The 17,188-nt window shown below is 39.7% G+C and overlaps 1 protein-coding gene across 4 annotated transcripts; it reads right to left on the bottom strand.

The window, feature by feature from the left end:
* Positions 1–322: 322 nt before the first annotated feature.
* On the bottom strand, positions 323–16,797 carry LOC131575594 (serine/arginine-rich splicing factor 5-like). Of its 4 annotated transcripts, none has more exons than XM_058831228.1 (9): positions 15,951–16,164; positions 14,768–15,085; positions 13,677–13,815; positions 10,140–10,210; positions 9,273–9,359; positions 7,741–7,813; positions 3,880–3,953; positions 2,826–2,936; positions 323–1,793 (listed from the first exon to the last, which is right to left on the bottom strand). In XM_058831228.1, exons 2-9 carry the CDS (start codon positions 14,869–14,871, stop codon positions 1,502–1,504), a joined length of 951 nt encoding a protein of 316 aa, XP_058687211.1. In that variant the 5' UTR covers positions 14,872–15,085; positions 15,951–16,164; the 3' UTR covers positions 323–1,501. The 4 variants fall into 4 exon arrangements, 3 of the variants coding, with proteins under 3 accessions (XP_058687211.1, XP_058687228.1, XP_058687220.1); XM_058831245.1 differs by having other exon boundaries at positions 14,853–15,085; positions 15,951–16,152; XR_009276813.1 differs by lacking the exon at positions 323–1,793 and adding an exon at positions 4,677–4,930 and having other exon boundaries at positions 2,872–2,936; positions 15,951–16,797.
* Between the last annotated feature and the right edge of the window lie 391 nt (positions 16,798–17,188).

The raw sequence follows: 17,188 nt of genomic DNA, 5'->3' as shown, positions 1-17,188 counted from the left end.
AAAGTGAATTTGCCTACAGGAAGATTCCAACACCCGTGGCCATTTGGTTGTTGGTTCCTCTGTTGAACTGTCAAGAGCAGCAGGCATCACACAAACCCGTTGGCAAGGACTTGCAGAAAGAATCCTTTTGCCATTTATTCAAACAGCCACTGCTAGTAAAATCCTATCCTATCGTCCAGTTAATCAGCATCTGGTCACTTACATATCACAGCTGGTTTCTAGTTTACATTTTCTTGCTTCTATACAGGTATACCTACAAATAAATTTCTTCATGATCATGTCAGAAAGATTGTGTGAAGTGAACAATAACAAAACTGCAAAGTAAGCCAGAAAAAGGTTTGATTTTATTAGGAATGGTACATTTAAATACATGTAAGACTTTGGGATTAATTTACATATTTTTTCCAAAAATGTTTCCCTTCTTTGACAATACAGAAGTTTTTAAAAAAAAAAATCTAATTCCAAATTTTAAGAACAACAGTATTTGCAGTGGAAATTTCTATTAATCAAAACAAATGTGCATTACGGAGATTTTGACTACACTTTTCCTGGGAATATTTTTTTTGCTGCTCTCATTACTAAAATAACCTTCCTTTCCATCAAGACTATTGCTAGTCATACACATGTTATTCAGTATCACACTTTTGGGTATGAAAGCTATGTCACTTTTATAAACATCAAAAACATGGACATGCATATTGACATTTCTGTGCAGTTTTATGAAGTCACCTGTCAAATAAGGCCTATACATACAATACCACATACTAGTGAATTACTGTAAAATTATTATAATGGATTCCCAATAATCCTGACATCTGGATGGTATGTCTCATTTTAAAAGAAAATTCCAGCTTTCATTACTGCTTAACATTGTATTAATTCATTATCCAAGTGAGCAATATTCAACTAACCAATGTGTATTCCTGAAAGTCTTTTGCAAATTAAGCATATTGTCAATGTAAAGCTGGAACTTAAAACAGCCTGTTAAGCCAAGCAACGGGGAAAAAGGGGAACTCTAAACTAATTTAATCTGGTCCATTCATTCTCGCACAGAAAAGTAGCCACAGAACCTTAAAGGAATTAAATCTATACTTCCTGTTCTCGGACTTAATACCAAGGACAAAAGCTAACATAGTATTTTGGAAGTCAAAGGCCTTGGAGATGGAGGGGAAAATAGGGGAAAGAGAGGGAGAAAGCAGCGTATTGTCTCATCCCATTACCTCAGCATTATGTGTACATAATATATCTATGATAGAAATGTTTACTAATAGCAGGGAAAAAAATAAAAAAGACTTCCCACTCCAGACTTCACTGAAAGAAGAAAGCTGACAGCCAGCCCCTCCTCACAGAGATGGCCTATTTGATGACAGGCACTTTGGCAATGTAAGAGGAGGTCACCCTTTCATCATGTTAACTCTTCCCCTCCCAGTTCTCATATACAACTTGTCACAAGTCTTCAAGAAACTTGAATCAAATTAATTAATACATCTCTCAGAGCAGGTTAACTACGGCTATGAGCAGAGCTCGACCTAGAACGAGATTTTCTTTTAGAAGAAGAGGGAGAGGGGGAAGAAGCTATCAAGCTGGAGCGGTGGCTTTTGTGGGAGTAACTCTTTTTAGGAGTACGACTGCGAGAACGAGAGCGGGATCGAGAGCGAGATCGGGATCGAGAGCGAGACCTGGACCTGGACCTGGACCGGGACCTTGACCTGGACCGGCTGTCCGACCTGGAAGATCCTGTAGACCTGGACCTGCTGCGAGATCTTGAGTAACTCCTTGATCGGGATCTGCTTCTAGAGAAACGTAATTAGAAGCTGTAGTCTGATCTCTTACCAAATTTAAAACAATCATGTAAAATTCTTTGCTACTTTGTATGCATAGCACATGCATCTGAACATCTGAAAGTGCTATTCACAGCATTCAGTCATTTCACAGTGCTGCTAGATTTCTGCTATGCTCCATCATGACAATATCTTCTTAGGTCAAGGCTGTCAGGAACTGCTGGCCTTGCCATTCTCTGCTAGCATGGTAAAATATAAACTGCCTAACAAAAGATGTCTCTCCCCAGCTCCTGCCAGGAAGAGAGAAACTGATTTTTAGGCAGGGGAGTCTCTATCAAAGAAGAACTCTTTGTCTGCATACACCCTGCCTTGAAATAGCATTTAATTTATCAAGAAAAATACAGAAATGAAACTTTATACCCGTGGTGTTTATCCTCTCTAAAAATGCCATGCAAATTATTAAGAGTTTCTTTCAAGAGGCTAAGAAAGTCTCTAAAGGTGTGGATCATTAGCACAGTTTAAGACCTTAAGAGTTTTAACACCTTCACTAGTAATGCGTTCGTTTTTTCATGGAAAGAAACGGATTTATTTGTAAGAGAGACAATGAAAGAGCTGCAGCCAACATGTTTTTTTAATGACTGAACAGCAGAACTGCTTAGGAATAATGCAAGCAAGCCAACTGATTTTCTTTTATTCTCATGAACAAGTTGGCTCTCACAACTATTAGAGAAATATTTCACAAGACTGTGAAACAGCCTTCCTTTAAATTAAACGTTTTTCATACCAAAATTCATGTTTTTATGAAGTTCTTTCTTTATAATACCACATTTTGTCTTTAAAAAAAAAACTTTACTCTCATTCAAAAGTGTTCTATTTACCCTGCTTCAGCAAGTTATTTCTTATCTTAATCTGTTTACATTGCTAAAAAGTCGTTCTGTGCAGTGACATTTAGCTTGGGGCCAAAAAACTAGATAATCAAACTTTGGCATCAATACTACCCAAATCCCTGCTCTCAGCAGAATTTTATCATGTCAGGTGATATACCTATGCCTTCTGTGGTCTTCAGTCAGTTTAATTCTGCGTCCATTCAGCTCAGTGCCATCCAGTTTTTCCAGTGCACTCTTCATGTCACTGTAAGATGCAAACTCCACAACCCTGTGTACCATGATGAAATAAAGGAAATGTTTCAGAGAAGCAAAAAAAGTAAGGAAATCAAGTCTTTTTAATCCACTGAGTCAGAGCTTTCTGTTTTATCTTCTTAAAGATAGTTTTTAACATGGTTAACAGGAAAATATGACACCAACAGTCCAAGCCATCCATACCTCTCACATCTTCCTAAACAATACCAGAACTGCCTTCTGCAAGGAGACGGAGAAAATGCAGGAATCTACACAAACCTACATTAGCTGAGGAAATATCTTTCAGTCCTCCACTAAACTGCATTCCAAAGCTGTCCATGAAACAAAGTAAGTTTGTACACTCTTCTGCCCTATTTAAGAATTTTAACAGTGAATAGAAAAATCCAGTCTTTGTGGTTTTTTTTTAATTGGAACTCAAAACCAGTGTAAGCTGCATTGGTTTGCAGCAGCCCTAGAGCCGTTTTGCCAGCACACTTTATTCACACTTTCTTCTCTCCTGCTTTTTGTGCAGGACCTTCGTAGTCTGCAGAAGTGAGAAGGGAGTGGGCAGGTTGGTATTCCCCACCAAAGTTGGTTATGTTCATTTCTCATGACTTTGACTGCTGAACCAGTGTAAAGCAGCCACGGACAGGTGTTTTAGCCTCAGGACTCAGATCATAAATGATTACATAAAAGTAAGACAGCAGGACTTAACATTTGAAAGGAATTCTCCCTTCCTTTTCTGCTTTCACACATTGTTGTCATGATAGAGAATAGAGACTGAGTTCAATACTGAACTCCTATTTACCGACAGTTTGTGCTTTGAATTGTTTTGGTTTCTCCACTTCTCTTTAACTGGAGAAATTTCAACAACTAAGCCACACCATAGATTTATATTTCACTTCTTCTGTATTACAAGAAAAATCACGCCCTTAATAGTTTCAGCTATCATATCACACAAAAACACAAAATTAACTTACCCTTCATTCCTGTTGTTTCTGTGTGCATCCACATAGGTGACCTCCCCTGCCTTTCTCATGACATCTTTCAAGTCCTACAGCAAAAGTTAATATTTCAGTTTGAACAGGACACCAATCAGTCAGGTAGCAGAATACTCCCCTAAAACTTTCTCTGCTAAAACTGCTTCATGCTTTTTAATTTCTGTATATAAAAATACACGTATCATTTAGAAAAAAGTTTCTGAAACAGCTTATGTAATAGCAGCTGCATAGAAGGGATCAGTCATTTTACAGCTACAGTGAATAAAACACTGCTCTCAAGATAATCCTACATCCCAAAACCAGCTGTTATGAAAACACAGTGCAATACATAAAATACCAATATGTCTCCTGAAATCAGAACTATTGAAGATGAGAAGTGCAGTAGTACTAAATGCAGATTTTCGTAACTAATGCCCCGGGTTAAATGACATTCCAATAAATGTAGACAAATTCAACCTTCTTGCTCACCTCCCCCAGCTTCAAAGCAAAATTAAAAGCAAAAAGGTGTAATTACAATGTAATGAAAAATTTTACAAAGGAAATTTTTTCTCAAGCTTCATTTGAGTCTCTGTCACGCTACAGTGTCACATCAATAAGACATCCTTGTCTTAAACTTAACAGAGGCTAAACGTGGACAAGTAAAATTACTTGCTTAGCAATAGGAGAAAGCACAAACAAACAGTGCAAAACGTCACTAAAAAGCTAAACATTTGTTTAAGTTAAGGCAGCACTTTTACCCAACAGTATCTGGTATTTTATAATCCCAGACTACTTACCGCAGCACACCACAAGTGGCAGGTGATATAAGAAGGTACCTTAAGCAAAGAGTTGCTTGTCCAATACCTAGCTGGCCAAGAGGAACTCTCTTACATGAGAAAGGCAGTGATGGCTCATAGCAATATGCTTCACGGAGGTACCAGAGGCCCTGAAAGCACTGGACATAGTCTCCAGTCTCCAGAAGTGGCTAAAGAACCCGAGGATGATCTGTGCTAGCCAATCGAGATCAAACCCAGGCAAACCAAGATCTAGACTGCCAAAAAACAGGAGTGTCATAGGAACCAAAAGGAAAATTCAGAACAGGCCAAACCCTAGAATTTCAGCCACTAGAAAACCCCCAAATCTTTGGTTCTTTTTCCTCCACACAAGAAAAATGAAGGTTAACCAAATCAAGGTTGTTAGAAGAGGCTCAAAATGCACTTGGTTAGAAATACACTTAAGGAACAAAAGACTACAAAACAAAAAGCCAAGAAAAAACTTTAGAACATTTGCCACAGAATATAAAAAAGCTTAGTTTCATCTAGTATTTTAATTCAATAGTTTATGTTAAAAACTGGCATATGCAAAGTAGCAGATATTTTCCTTGTTTCACAGGTCTTAATATAAAGAAACCCTATCAGCAAATGAAAATTGGTCCACATTAGTACCATTAAAAACAATACTTTAAATTATGTCAATTTAGAGATGATGGACAAAATTTTGGCTCTGATCAAGTCAATGAGAATTTAACCAGACCAGGGCTGGTAAGTCGAAAGGAAGTTAGAAAATGTTAATCTACATAATTATTGCCCAAATCAGTAGCTTTAGGCTTTAGGATTGAGTCTCCTACAATTTTCCCACACTATATGCTAAATCCTACGAAACATTAACATGAAATACAGTTTGTAATCGCAATGTCAACATGATTAAGATGCCAACATTATTGCTTAAAAGAGAGGAAGTGTGCATGTGTTATAAAAGCTCGATACTCTGTTATTAGGGAAATATTTTAAAGTTACCTGGTATTACCTAAGCAGTGGAACAATCAAATTTTATCTTAAGTTTACTGTTCTGTGTCACCTTAAATAGCACAAGAAAACCCTGCTGTCATTAGCAGCAAAGAGAAACAAGGTGTAGGACAACCATAAAAATGAAGAACATGTATTAATACGTCTTAATGTAACACAGACCTACGTTTCTCAACTGCTTGAAAATTTGATACTGAAAAACTGGTAAAGGTGGTTGGAAAGCTCTGAACATGCAGAAAAATATGTTTGCTAAAAAAAAAAAAAGGAGAATTCTAACAGTTTGTCTACTACTTAGAGATGGGATTATCTATTAACAATATAGTCAACAATCTGAGGAAACTGATCAGAATAGAAATTTTTCTGGCTTTTTCTATGTTTAAATATTCCAACACAAACTCTTCTAAGGGAGATAGATGTTCTCAATGTACGGGAATCTGGACACAACAAAGATTAAATTCTGTGCATAAGTTTAAAAGCAGGTTCCATGAGTGTGCTTCCTAGCAGGGATGAGAAACGAAGAATAATAGCACTACTGTTAATAGATTAGCCATTTTAATGTGTTATAAGTAGCACAGTTAGAAGTTAAAACATTACAGTCAGTACCAAAGCAGTATAACTTCAAAAGTAAATGCAGCTTGCAAATGGTTGTTACCTTCAAATGATGTCTACTTAGGCAGGTATCGAAAAGTCTCTTATGCTAACTTATCATATACTTAAGAGACATTAAAACATTTAATTAGAATACTAGAAGATTCACTGGTATGAAATCTGAATTGGGTGGGCTTCAGATTAAATGTAAGTACACATAAAGCCATTATAAATATTCACAAGTAAAAGAAAGTTACAAAAATGTTAATTTTTTTTTCAAGTTATGCATTTAACACTAAACAGCATTATAGGATTTATTTTCCTTAACACTCCATTACAGCTTACTTCTCCGGTCCCTACTGTCGTTTCCAAGTGTCAATCTCTTCATATATGTAACTGTGTAGCATACCCAGAAGATATTTAGATTAAATCCAGTTGATCATCACATCAACTCAGCTGGTTTTTTTTTTAGTTATTCAATAATGAACAAATCTGTACTGTTACGAACCCTTTGAACCTGTCATGCAGAAGATAAACAAACTGAGTTCAACCGTTTATCTGCATGGATTACACCCAACTCTTATGAAACATAATAGCAGAGCTCCAGGCAAGCCAAGAAGCCTCCTTGTGGGGAAGTAGCTGAGGCTTTGAACATTAAACATGTTCTACTGCATCTTCCAGGACATTGATAAAAGTCTCTTTACTCCAAGAATATAATGGTTAACAAACAAGACTGAACTCCACTATTCACTCACCTTTTGTAAATAGCATCTGTTGCTATGTCCTTAAAAAGTGAACTTTCTATACACTGTATACTACACAGAACACAACTAAAAGAATTGATTATATGGCTATTTTGTTAAAAGCCAGCTAAGTATTAGCAAAAAATTAGCAAGAGGTGAAAAAACAACAAAAAAGAAAGGTGGTAAGAAAACTTCCAATGACTAGTACTGAAAGTTTGGGTTTTTGAAAAAAGTATCTACAGTAAGCATACTCAACACACTAGCTCTCTTAAAATTCCCTCTATTAATGATGCATTACCAGAATTCTTAATCATTAACTGGGTCACAAAAATACTTTGCAAAACATAAGAACAGACTATAAATTTCAATCAAAACAAAGGCATGCATTTCCAGGTGTAACAATACAAAAGAATGACATTGTTGAATGAATGCAATGTTTCAATATTTTAGAAACAATCTAGAATCTTCAAAAGTTTTATCAGTTGGCAAACAGAAGAACAAACTGGTGCCCAACTACAATATCTAGTTACAGAACTATCTGCACAGCTTTGAAACAAAAGACTTCTGTAAGTGCTTGAATGCTAATTTTTAGCAATCCTTGAAGCTTTTCTTATTTTTTTGTTCACATTAAATATTTATGATGGCTTTATTAAGAAATTAGGCTGAAAGCAGTCTACTTACGGAGTAGTAAAATAAGGTATAAGAAAGAGAAGATGCTAACTCACCTGCCAGCTGATACGGGATGAAAGGTTTTCAACAATGATCCTGTGTTCAGTACGAACAGGAGGCCCATACCGGCTAGAGGAATTCAAAGGAAAAAAAAGGAAAAAAGTTCTCCAGCATAAGGAATTTGAAACTTAAGAAATCTGACATTTTCTACAGTTTGCTGAAAGATTTAAGTAAATTCCTTATTGCTGGACTGCAGACTTGCTTCTTCTTTCAAGAGTATATTTAAGACTCCACTAGAAAACTGTCCCAATTTTTTTCAAACATCCAGATCTTTCAAGTATTTAAACAAGAGGACCCAGAGTCACAAAACTAGCAGGATTAGTCTCATTTTTCCATTATTGCAAACCAGTCTCTTCCTGCCTAGCACTGGCAGTCTGACAACATGAAGATGACTATGTCAGATGCCCATGACCTTCAATCAAGCAAACTTGCTACTTTGAAAGTCCACTTTTAGCCTGGACCTTGGACCAATTGTATCACACCAAGGTTACTTCCACTAAAGTGAAAAAAAACCTAATTAGAATGCTTGCATGCTTGCATATGCTAATTAGATGTTCCAGACATTAGCTGGTAACTGTCAGCAATTCTGCCCTTGTAACAAAAGTGAAGGTTTATGTCCCTTGTATCTTGGTCTTTCTTCCAAACTCTATACTCTTCATAGGCCACAGCTATCAATGTTTCTACAGAGTAAATTCCACATGTATTTCCTTCACACAAGTAGATATAAAGTACAAAGACATAATGTGTAGCTGTCTGGCAGAATATAGGCAGATCTGCAGAACTTTCACTGCAAGTTGGACAAGGTTCACCAGTGTCTCCAATCACTGAATGTGAACAACTTCACAAATACTGTGTGTCCTCTAGAGGTATTCTAGGTATGAGCTGTGTCCTGGTTTTCACATTCCGTTGCTGGAGAGACTCTCCTGCTTGGTCAGCAAACTTAGTTGAACTGGTATTTACTAACATGTGCAGAAGTGTTCATCTTGTGCCCTAGCACTGCTCCTTTCCTAGGCTGTGCTGAAATAAGCATTTTGATAACCATACAACTGGAAACGTGAAAACTTGGTTAGACAGTTAAGTACCTTGAATTATTGCTCTACAATAATTCTACTTATCATGTAAGCTCAGTTTGGTGACAAAAGCAACAAAATAAAGCAGCTCTGCATTTTTCTTGATTTAGTGTTAAAATCAGCCAATCCAACTGCAGCAATACTCCTTCACGTCATTTACATGCCAGCAGGAAGCAAGACCAGCGTAGTGCCCTACAGCATGGCAAAGGAGGCATGGCAAAAAACACATTTCATAATAGGTTTGTAAACCTCTCCAAGACACTCAAACTGTTTTAGAATCCCCACTCCCCTCAGCCTGAGAAGGCAAATAACAGCAATGAACCCGCAAGGTTTGAGAACAATAAAACTTCTTTTGTGACACTATACAAGGAAACAGAGCTGGATCCCTAAATCATAAAAATAAAAGTCCAGTTCTTTCATTACTGGAAGAGGAAAAGGACAGAGCCCACACCACCTACCTAGATCCACTCTGCGACTGGTAGTAACTGAACCGTTGTGAGAATCTTCCCCTTCCTCTTCGGGCTCGAGCATGTTCAATTGTGACCCTTATGACAGGAACAAAACAAAACAAGCACATAAAAAATTAAAACAACAAACTTCAAGTATTTGACACTGACTTAAATCTTTCACAATGAGAAGCAAATGTGCACAAACAAGAATTATCTCGCCCTTGCAAGCAATGATTTATAACACAACCACTCACATTTCTTAAGAGTCAGACCAGTGTTTTTTCTCACTTGCTGCCATTGGATTTTCATGAAAATTGTCACAAGTCTGTAATTCAGACTGAAACACTTGAATTTCCTCAACCCAAGTGCAGGAGTAATCACAGAAAGAAAAGAGTACTAAAATAACTCTTATTGTTATAATAATAAAATCAACCCAATGACTTAAAATACAGCTTCCATAATCACAATAGAAATTACTGCAACATACAATGACTACAGTCCACATTGCTGCAAATTGAAGGGCAACAATTCAAATGATAACAGGCTATCATCAGCTTATTTTCTGGTCAATAGACAGGTAAATACTAAATAAGTTCAATTCACTCTTACTAATATTACTAATGACAAGACCCTGAGTTACCTTTGAAAGAGAACTAAGTGCAAGTTGAGAAAATGGTGAGCCCTGCTTCAAGCCCCTCCTCCTCCAATCCCAAACTAATCTCTGCCTTAAACAAGACTGGATCCCAATGAATGCCTTTAAAGTTATGGAAGGTATATCCCACCACAGGAAATGCTGTCAGAGCATAAGATAATGTGCTGCATTTTGATGCAAAGCACTTTTTCTATTTTTAAGGGAAATTATGGTATCACACTTACCTTTCATCACACAGCTCTTTACCATTTAGTTCATAAATTGCATCATCAGCATCCCTGTGGTCTTCAAATTCCTAAAAAGAAAATACGAATAAAAACATATTTTCCCTCACAGTATATGCAAACACTAATAAACATGCTTTCTTTATAAATTTTATGTTTCTACAGCAAGTATCACCAAGAACTTTGAATAAGGAAGCCAATTCCAAGTACATTTATGACTGAAAAGCCAAGATGTTCCTATTCATGGTAATTTCTTCTCCCTACATCCCACTTTTTCTCCTTTTGCCTCCCAAATTGTTTCAGTATAACTATTAGCAAGACCTATACTAAATAAATTAATTAAATTACCTGGTTTGCCACAGAAACATCTAAAATACTTTTGGGGAGAGGTGGGGGAAATTACTTCAAGGCATACAATTTAAAACACAGCTCCACATACTGGAATATTTGTTCACATTAAATATTTACAATGAACAGCTCCACATAACAGCATGAGCTGATCAAACACAGTGTGCTCCCAAAACTCTCCTTAAATTCTTACTGAACCGGCAAAGAAAGAGTAAACCAGAAAAAAAAGCCCTCCTAATTTTTTTCTGAGTGAATTCAGTTCACTAGCTGGACAAAAAGGTGCCAGTGTAAGAAGAGTATGAAACATAAGCCCTTCATCAGCACTGGCCACCTGCGGGTCCAGATCAGCTATAACAAGCATAATTCCATTTACTGTTGCGGTGGAATCTGTCACTTTGCTTTTGGCAGAAATGCTGCTTTAGTCAGCCCAAGTAGCCTCTGCCCACTATCCAGCCCACTGGTTCTTGGCAAAGCTGCTTGTGCAGCTCGGCAGGAAACTAGGTCAAGAAACCTACCCAGATGAAAAACAGCACACTTTGTGCAGGAGGTGGGGTGAAAAAGTGTTATTTTTCAACCAGATCAGCTTCCCAGGTAGGTTCATTATGTGTGGCTGGACAACTGCAGCAACACCATGACAGGCAAGCGGACAAAGGAAAGAAATAAAGCAGAGAGAACAAGCAGCTGGGTAGGGATGCTGGCAGCAACAGTGCAGATGGAGAGAAAAAATTGCAGCTTGCAAGGAATTAACAACAGAGAAGAAGCTTCTCAAGCTGAAGAAAGTGTTTGCATAACTATAAACTGCTTTTTAGAAGCAATACTCACTTAAGCAATCTTCCCCTTCTACACTGAAATTTGTTTCACTGCAAGCGAAACATCACACATCCTTTCATGATGATGCAAAGATTATCTTAACACACTTAATTCAGGTCCAGAATTTAAGAGCATCAATAGCTGGCAACTACTAGTGCAATTACGTCAGCTACTTTCTAACAAACAGAACATCTGCAAGTCTATCTAGCTTTATGGTCTGAAGTTTGAAAACACTATGCCCTGAAATCTAGAAAATTTAAGTAAATATAATTAGTTTCAAAGATTAAGCAATTATTTCAATCAAGCACAACAAAACACGCTTTTAAACACTACAACAATATTAATTTGGTTTTGTAATATGTTTTATAAATACATGCCTTAAATAACAGAAACAGCACATGGCCAGTGAAGTGCCATGAAGGACAATGCCACTCTATGTGTCTATAAATGACATGGATGACAGGGTGAAGAGCAGCCTCACCAATTTTGTGTCCGACACCAAAGTGGGAGGAGAAATAGATATACCAGAATGAAAAAACATCCCACATAAAGACCCTAACAGACTGAAAGATTAAGCAAACAAGAACCACAAGTCTTAACGAAAGATAAAACAAAGTGCTGCATGTGGCACAAGACAATCCTAACCAGCAGAATGTGCCGGGGGCTGAGTGGCTGGAGTGTAGTGTAGCTCTGCTGAAAAGGACATGGAAATCCTTGTGGAGAGTCAGCTAAGCATGAGTCAGCAGCGTGGCCTTGCCGCAATGAACACAAATCGCATCCTGGGCTGCATCGGTAGGAGCACTATCAGCAGACCAAGGGGTGCTATTATTCCACCCTACTTGGCGTTCATTAGGCTACACCTGGCACACTGTGTCTAGCTTTGGTCCCTTCAGCTCATAAAAGACATTGAAAACTTGGACTGAGACTAGCAGAGGGCCACCAAAACTCATCAGAAGGTTTGATAACAAAGAAACATTAAGAAAGCTGTGTTTGTTCAGCAGGAAGAAAAGGCAGCTCCAAGGGAATCCAGTCAGAGTCTTCCAAGATCTAGAACACAGTTACACAAACAATGGAAGTGATTTCTGATATGAGTGTACAATGATGGGATGACAAGTATGGGAGCTAAAGCTGTTCAGCTGCAAAGAAAAAAAAAATTATCCTGAGGACAATTAAATTTTTAAGATAAATTTATGAGACAATTATTCATGCTTAGTGATCTTTGAAAACAAAATGGTTTCAAACTAGGAACTAGAGAGGAACTAGAGAGGAGGGAGGATTGACTGACTTGCTTACGAGAGTTGAACAGAAGTTGTTCCTGAATGAGTCAACAGCCCTGCCCAGGAAGAGAGGAGGAACACTCAAGGAAAGGGGACTGAGAAATAGCAGCAATTGGAAAGAGCACTCCAAATGAACTCAGGCTAGTGTGTAGATTTTAGACTGCTGAGATGGGTATTTATCTACTGGCAGTCAATAAGAAGCAGCTCATAATGCACGGCAACCAGGAGCCACCACGTGTAGGAGTTAAGGAGCAATATTCACATGAAACTAAAGCAGGCAAAGCCTCTCCTTTTGTTCTTTCCCAATAACTTCACTCAAGGGATTGATCCTGGCAGAAAGAGTGGCATGTAAGCATGCCATGGTGTGAGGGCAGTATCAGCCTTTCAAGTCTGAACTGAGCGCTGCACAACAGCTAATTCTCAGTTCTCCTGAGATAATAGTTAAAACACAGGCTGATCCTGACTCAATCTGTGAACCTGTAAAGCTCCAAAATCTGTACATTTAGGAACACAGAGGTCAAGAAAGCAGTGGTATGTAACAGAGATACAATGAACTATTTCATTTAATAGTCTGCCAGACATATATGCCCTATGAATATGTTGAACTTTTGCTGCACAAGATTTCAAAGCTGTGCTGCTTGAATCCATCAACCAGTATCTATTATGCCTGTTGTGTTAGCCAACTACTCTGCTTTTATGTCAGGCCATTATTTAAGACATATGATCAAGCAGACTACAAGGTGTGTGTGAGAGAAGCTTAAGTGATTCTGTATTAAATTTTCTTGCTGGTCAAAACTGCAATATTTTGTACTGCTGTAACAGGGTATTTATACAGTCTTCAGAAATGAGGAGTAAATTTAAAATCCATGGAAGACTATGATAAAACAATGTGTTTAATGTAGCTGGAATATAACCAAGATTTTGAGCAAAACCTAGCCTAAACTGTAATCCAAAATTATGAAAAGCATCCTGAAATGTGTATTAATATTTTCCATTTCCCACTGCAACTCCTATTATTTTAAACATCCTTCCTTCCCTTGAAGTCATCCTAGCAAGGTTAGTACCTGCAAGCAAGAGCAAGGAAAACAAAGCTGTTACTTACCACAAACCCAAATCCATTTTTTAGATGGATTTCTCGTATGCGACCATATCCTTTGAAGAATTTCTCTACATCCCGTTCACGAGCACGTGAGCTCAAGTGTCCAACAAAGACACGGCAGCCACTCATCTTAAGGTTGATGCTAAAAAAGAAAACAGCACCGTTTATCAGATTAACAAACTTAAAATAGGGTGATTAAGATCACTTTTACATCTCAGAAATCTTGATTAAGTAGGATTTGATTTTACTGGGTCCAAGTAGACACGTTAAAAGCATGATTCTCTACAGCCAGAAAAGTGATAACATCTTGTATTGCTGACTTCTAGCAGAACCTACGAAGAACTTCCAGTTTTGTACTTTTAAATCGTGAAACTTAAAATCCCAAATCTGTAACTTCAAAGATTTTACTGGGTTAGGAGCTGCTAGAAAAAAAAAAAACAAAAAAACACAATTCATATGCTAATCATTAAAATAACAACAAACAACATAAAACATTCTTAGAACTTTTGCTTTCACCTAGAAAAATCTCTGCAATAAAATTTTATTATCACACAAAAGATCAATTTTAGTAAAAAAATTATTTCAATTTCCAGTAACCATAAATATAACTTATTTTAACAGTCTATCTGGTTTTGAAGAATAATTTTGGATTATGAAATTTCAACAATGGCAAAAATAAAAAAGGTTATTTGGGGCATTCAAATTTTTAAAGCTATCCACTGATTCAGGATATATAATTTGAGATATTCTGTGTAAACTCCATCTTTTACCTTAAGGTGTCACTTTTCCAATTTATGTAGTCTAAAAATTTTTAAGATCTTGTAACTGAAAAATATTAATTATCTGGCTCACTCAATGAGCTTACTGTCATAATAAAAAAACAAAGAATTCGAGCCCAAAGGAACGGAAATATGATGTGATCTTGCACTACAATACTGGGCTCTAAAGCAGGCAGAATAAACAGACATGTCACATTAGCTGTGAAAATAATTCCAGTCAGCTTGGATACAGTATTTTGGATCAATGTTATTTAACTTCTCTGTTAACTTACACCCATTAGGTTTCTATTGAATACCTTCTTTACTCAGACTTACCATGCCATCAGAGAAGTGCCAAGTTTTGGAAGTCTGGGTACCGGCCTTTTTATGGGCCGAAAGATTAAACTGCGACAGGACTTACTTGGATTGGCCTCAGCCATCCCCGAACCTCGGAAGAGCCTACGCTGCCCTTTGTAGCCATTCTCTCCTTTGTGCTCACACGTGCATTTTGATGCCCACACGGAAATCCAGTTCAGGGGGCTGGTTTAGCTCCCTCGCGGAGTGCCCAGTCTTCCAACACACGGTTTCCCTGGCGCACCCTTACCACACAAACACCGACCAGGCCAGCAGTGGGTATTAAGGGAAAGGCAGGCCCTTGTAGAGGAAGGACAGCCTTACGTAACTGTACGCTTTAAAACACGGCAAAAACAGCCACTTTGGCAACAGCGCTCATTTTGGGAACAACAGAGATTTGAAAGCTTAAAATGACTGCGTAACCGCTGTTCGATATTTTTAGTTCTAGGAAAATAAAGTGGGGAGAAGAATCACAAAAGGAAATTAACACGGTCGGTGGAACTGACCACCACTAAACTGTCAAATACACTCCAAAAAAACGTACGAACAACCCATCCGCGCACTATTTACTCATAATCAGGGAGCACAATGGGTGCAAGATCTGTATTGACAACGACGAGGCGCGGAGCTTCACACGTTGCTCCTAAAACAATGAAATCGAGTTCGACCGCTGACGACTCAGTAGATGCGAAAAAGCCCTCCGGAAGCACGGACCCGCAGCAAGCGGCCATCTGCTCCTCCCTTCTTTCGAGAAGCCGAGAGAATCCGGGACTGCGCCAGGCCTGCGGCCTGCCCAAGGCAGCCGGGCCCTCTTCACGGGCCCGCCGCCATCGCGGCGCCGGCCCACGCAGCGGCGCCGGCCCCTTCGGCTCCCCGAAGCTTTGCGCTCGCCTCCAATCCGCGACGGCTCCTCCCGGCCATCCTGCCGGGATCAACCCTCCCCGCTCGGGGCAGCGATGGATCGCGGCCCCTCCCCTCCTCCCCCCGGCCGCGGCCGCGCCGAGCGCCCGGGCCTGCGGCGCCGCGCGGCGCCAGCGCGGCCTCCGCCCGCGGCTCTCCGGCATCGGCCCGTTCCCGCCCCGCCGCAGGGTACCGCCGCCAAAACCCCACCCGTGGCTCCCCGCGCCCCTCTCGGCCCCCCCGCGGAGGAGGGGCGGTCACGCACCGTCACGGAGCGGCGAGTCCTGCGGGCCGTGAGGGAACCGCTCTGCGGCCGCGGCGACAATGGCTGCCGGCTGCTCCACCGACCGACCGCCGCGCGACCGCCGCGCCTGCGCGCAACCGCCCGCGCCGCCCCGCCCACAGCGCGCCGCGCGGCACGACGGGACATGTAGGCGCGGGGAGCAATGGCGGCGGCCTTAGGGAGCACCGCAGGGACACCGCCCGCCACACCGGGGTGCTCAGAGCGCCGTCCAGCCTGGCCTTGAACACTGCCAGGGTGCGGCATCCACAGCTTCCCTGGGCAGCCTGATCGCCCTGAACCGTCTGTGACTTTTTGAGTGAGACATGGCAAAAAAGATGGGTAACAATTCTGCTTAAATTGGAGGAGAAAAGTCACACGTCCAGAGAATTCAGCTGAAGCGTTGCGCTCGGCAGCTCAGTTCTGCCAACAGAAGTGTGCTGAGGCCAGCTCCTTATTACCATCTTCTCTTCGGAACACAGAATTACACCGCTTTGGATCAAACGCCGCAATATTGTTAAGCGCTGACACCAGGGGGAAACCTTGGCTGGGAAAAAGCGTCTAGAAAAGCTCCAGGCCTCTATGGCAGAAAGCAGTTTTTCCGTGAATAAACAGCACACTACTTTCCTGCTTTATCGGTGTCAGATATACTCACTTTATGAACTTCTTACAGTGGAATTAATGATAATGACCAAGATAGAAATTATCTGTTATGTAGCATACCTTGTTAAGTCTTCACTGTCCCAATGCTTAAAATATAACTACAGTTTGGTTTCCCTGTTTTTCCCCCTTGTCTGACAGCATCATGTCTGGATTTCCTGTTTTAACTTGGGAGTAAATATCTAAATTGCATTTATGATATTGTATGTTAGATTCAGGTGTCATTCAAATTTTTTGCCCTCTCTAGGAGGGAGATAACCTGTGCATTAAATATCCATATAAATAAACAGAATCTTTCAGGTTGGAAGTGATCCTTTGACTGGTCTAATTCCCCAAGGTTGCCCAGGACCATATCCAGCCAGCTTTTTAGTATCTCTCCAGATGGAGGCTCCACAACCTCTCTGGACAACCTACTGTCTGACCATCCTTATAGTAGAAAGAAAAAGTATTTTCTTGTGTTCACATGAAGTGTCATGGGTTTCAGTTGTCAGTGGATGCTGCTTAGAAGAGCCTGGCACCCTCCTCTTATTCCCTCCCATTCAGGTATTGATACACATTCAGCC

Source organism: Poecile atricapillus, chromosome 1 (genome assembly GCF_030490865.1).
Source record: "Poecile atricapillus isolate bPoeAtr1 chromosome 1, bPoeAtr1.hap1, whole genome shotgun sequence".
NCBI classification, from domain to species: Eukaryota; Metazoa; Chordata; class Aves; order Passeriformes; family Paridae; genus Poecile; species Poecile atricapillus.
This window is presented reverse-complemented; position numbering and strand designations above follow the sequence as displayed.

Coding starts and splice junctions, on each gene's coding strand:
- LOC131575594 (XM_058831228.1), bottom strand. CDS start 14,871: ATGGCTGAGGCCAATCCAAGTAAGTCCTGTCGCAGTTTAATCTTTCGG. Junction 10,211..13,676: donor AAAATGGATTTGGGTTTGTG/GTAAGTAACAGC, acceptor TTTTCTTTTTAG/GAATTTGAAGACCACAGGGA. Junction 1,794..2,825: donor GAAGACCACAGAAGGCATAG/GTATATCACCTG, acceptor ACGTTTCTCTAG/AAGCAGATCCCGATCAAGGA.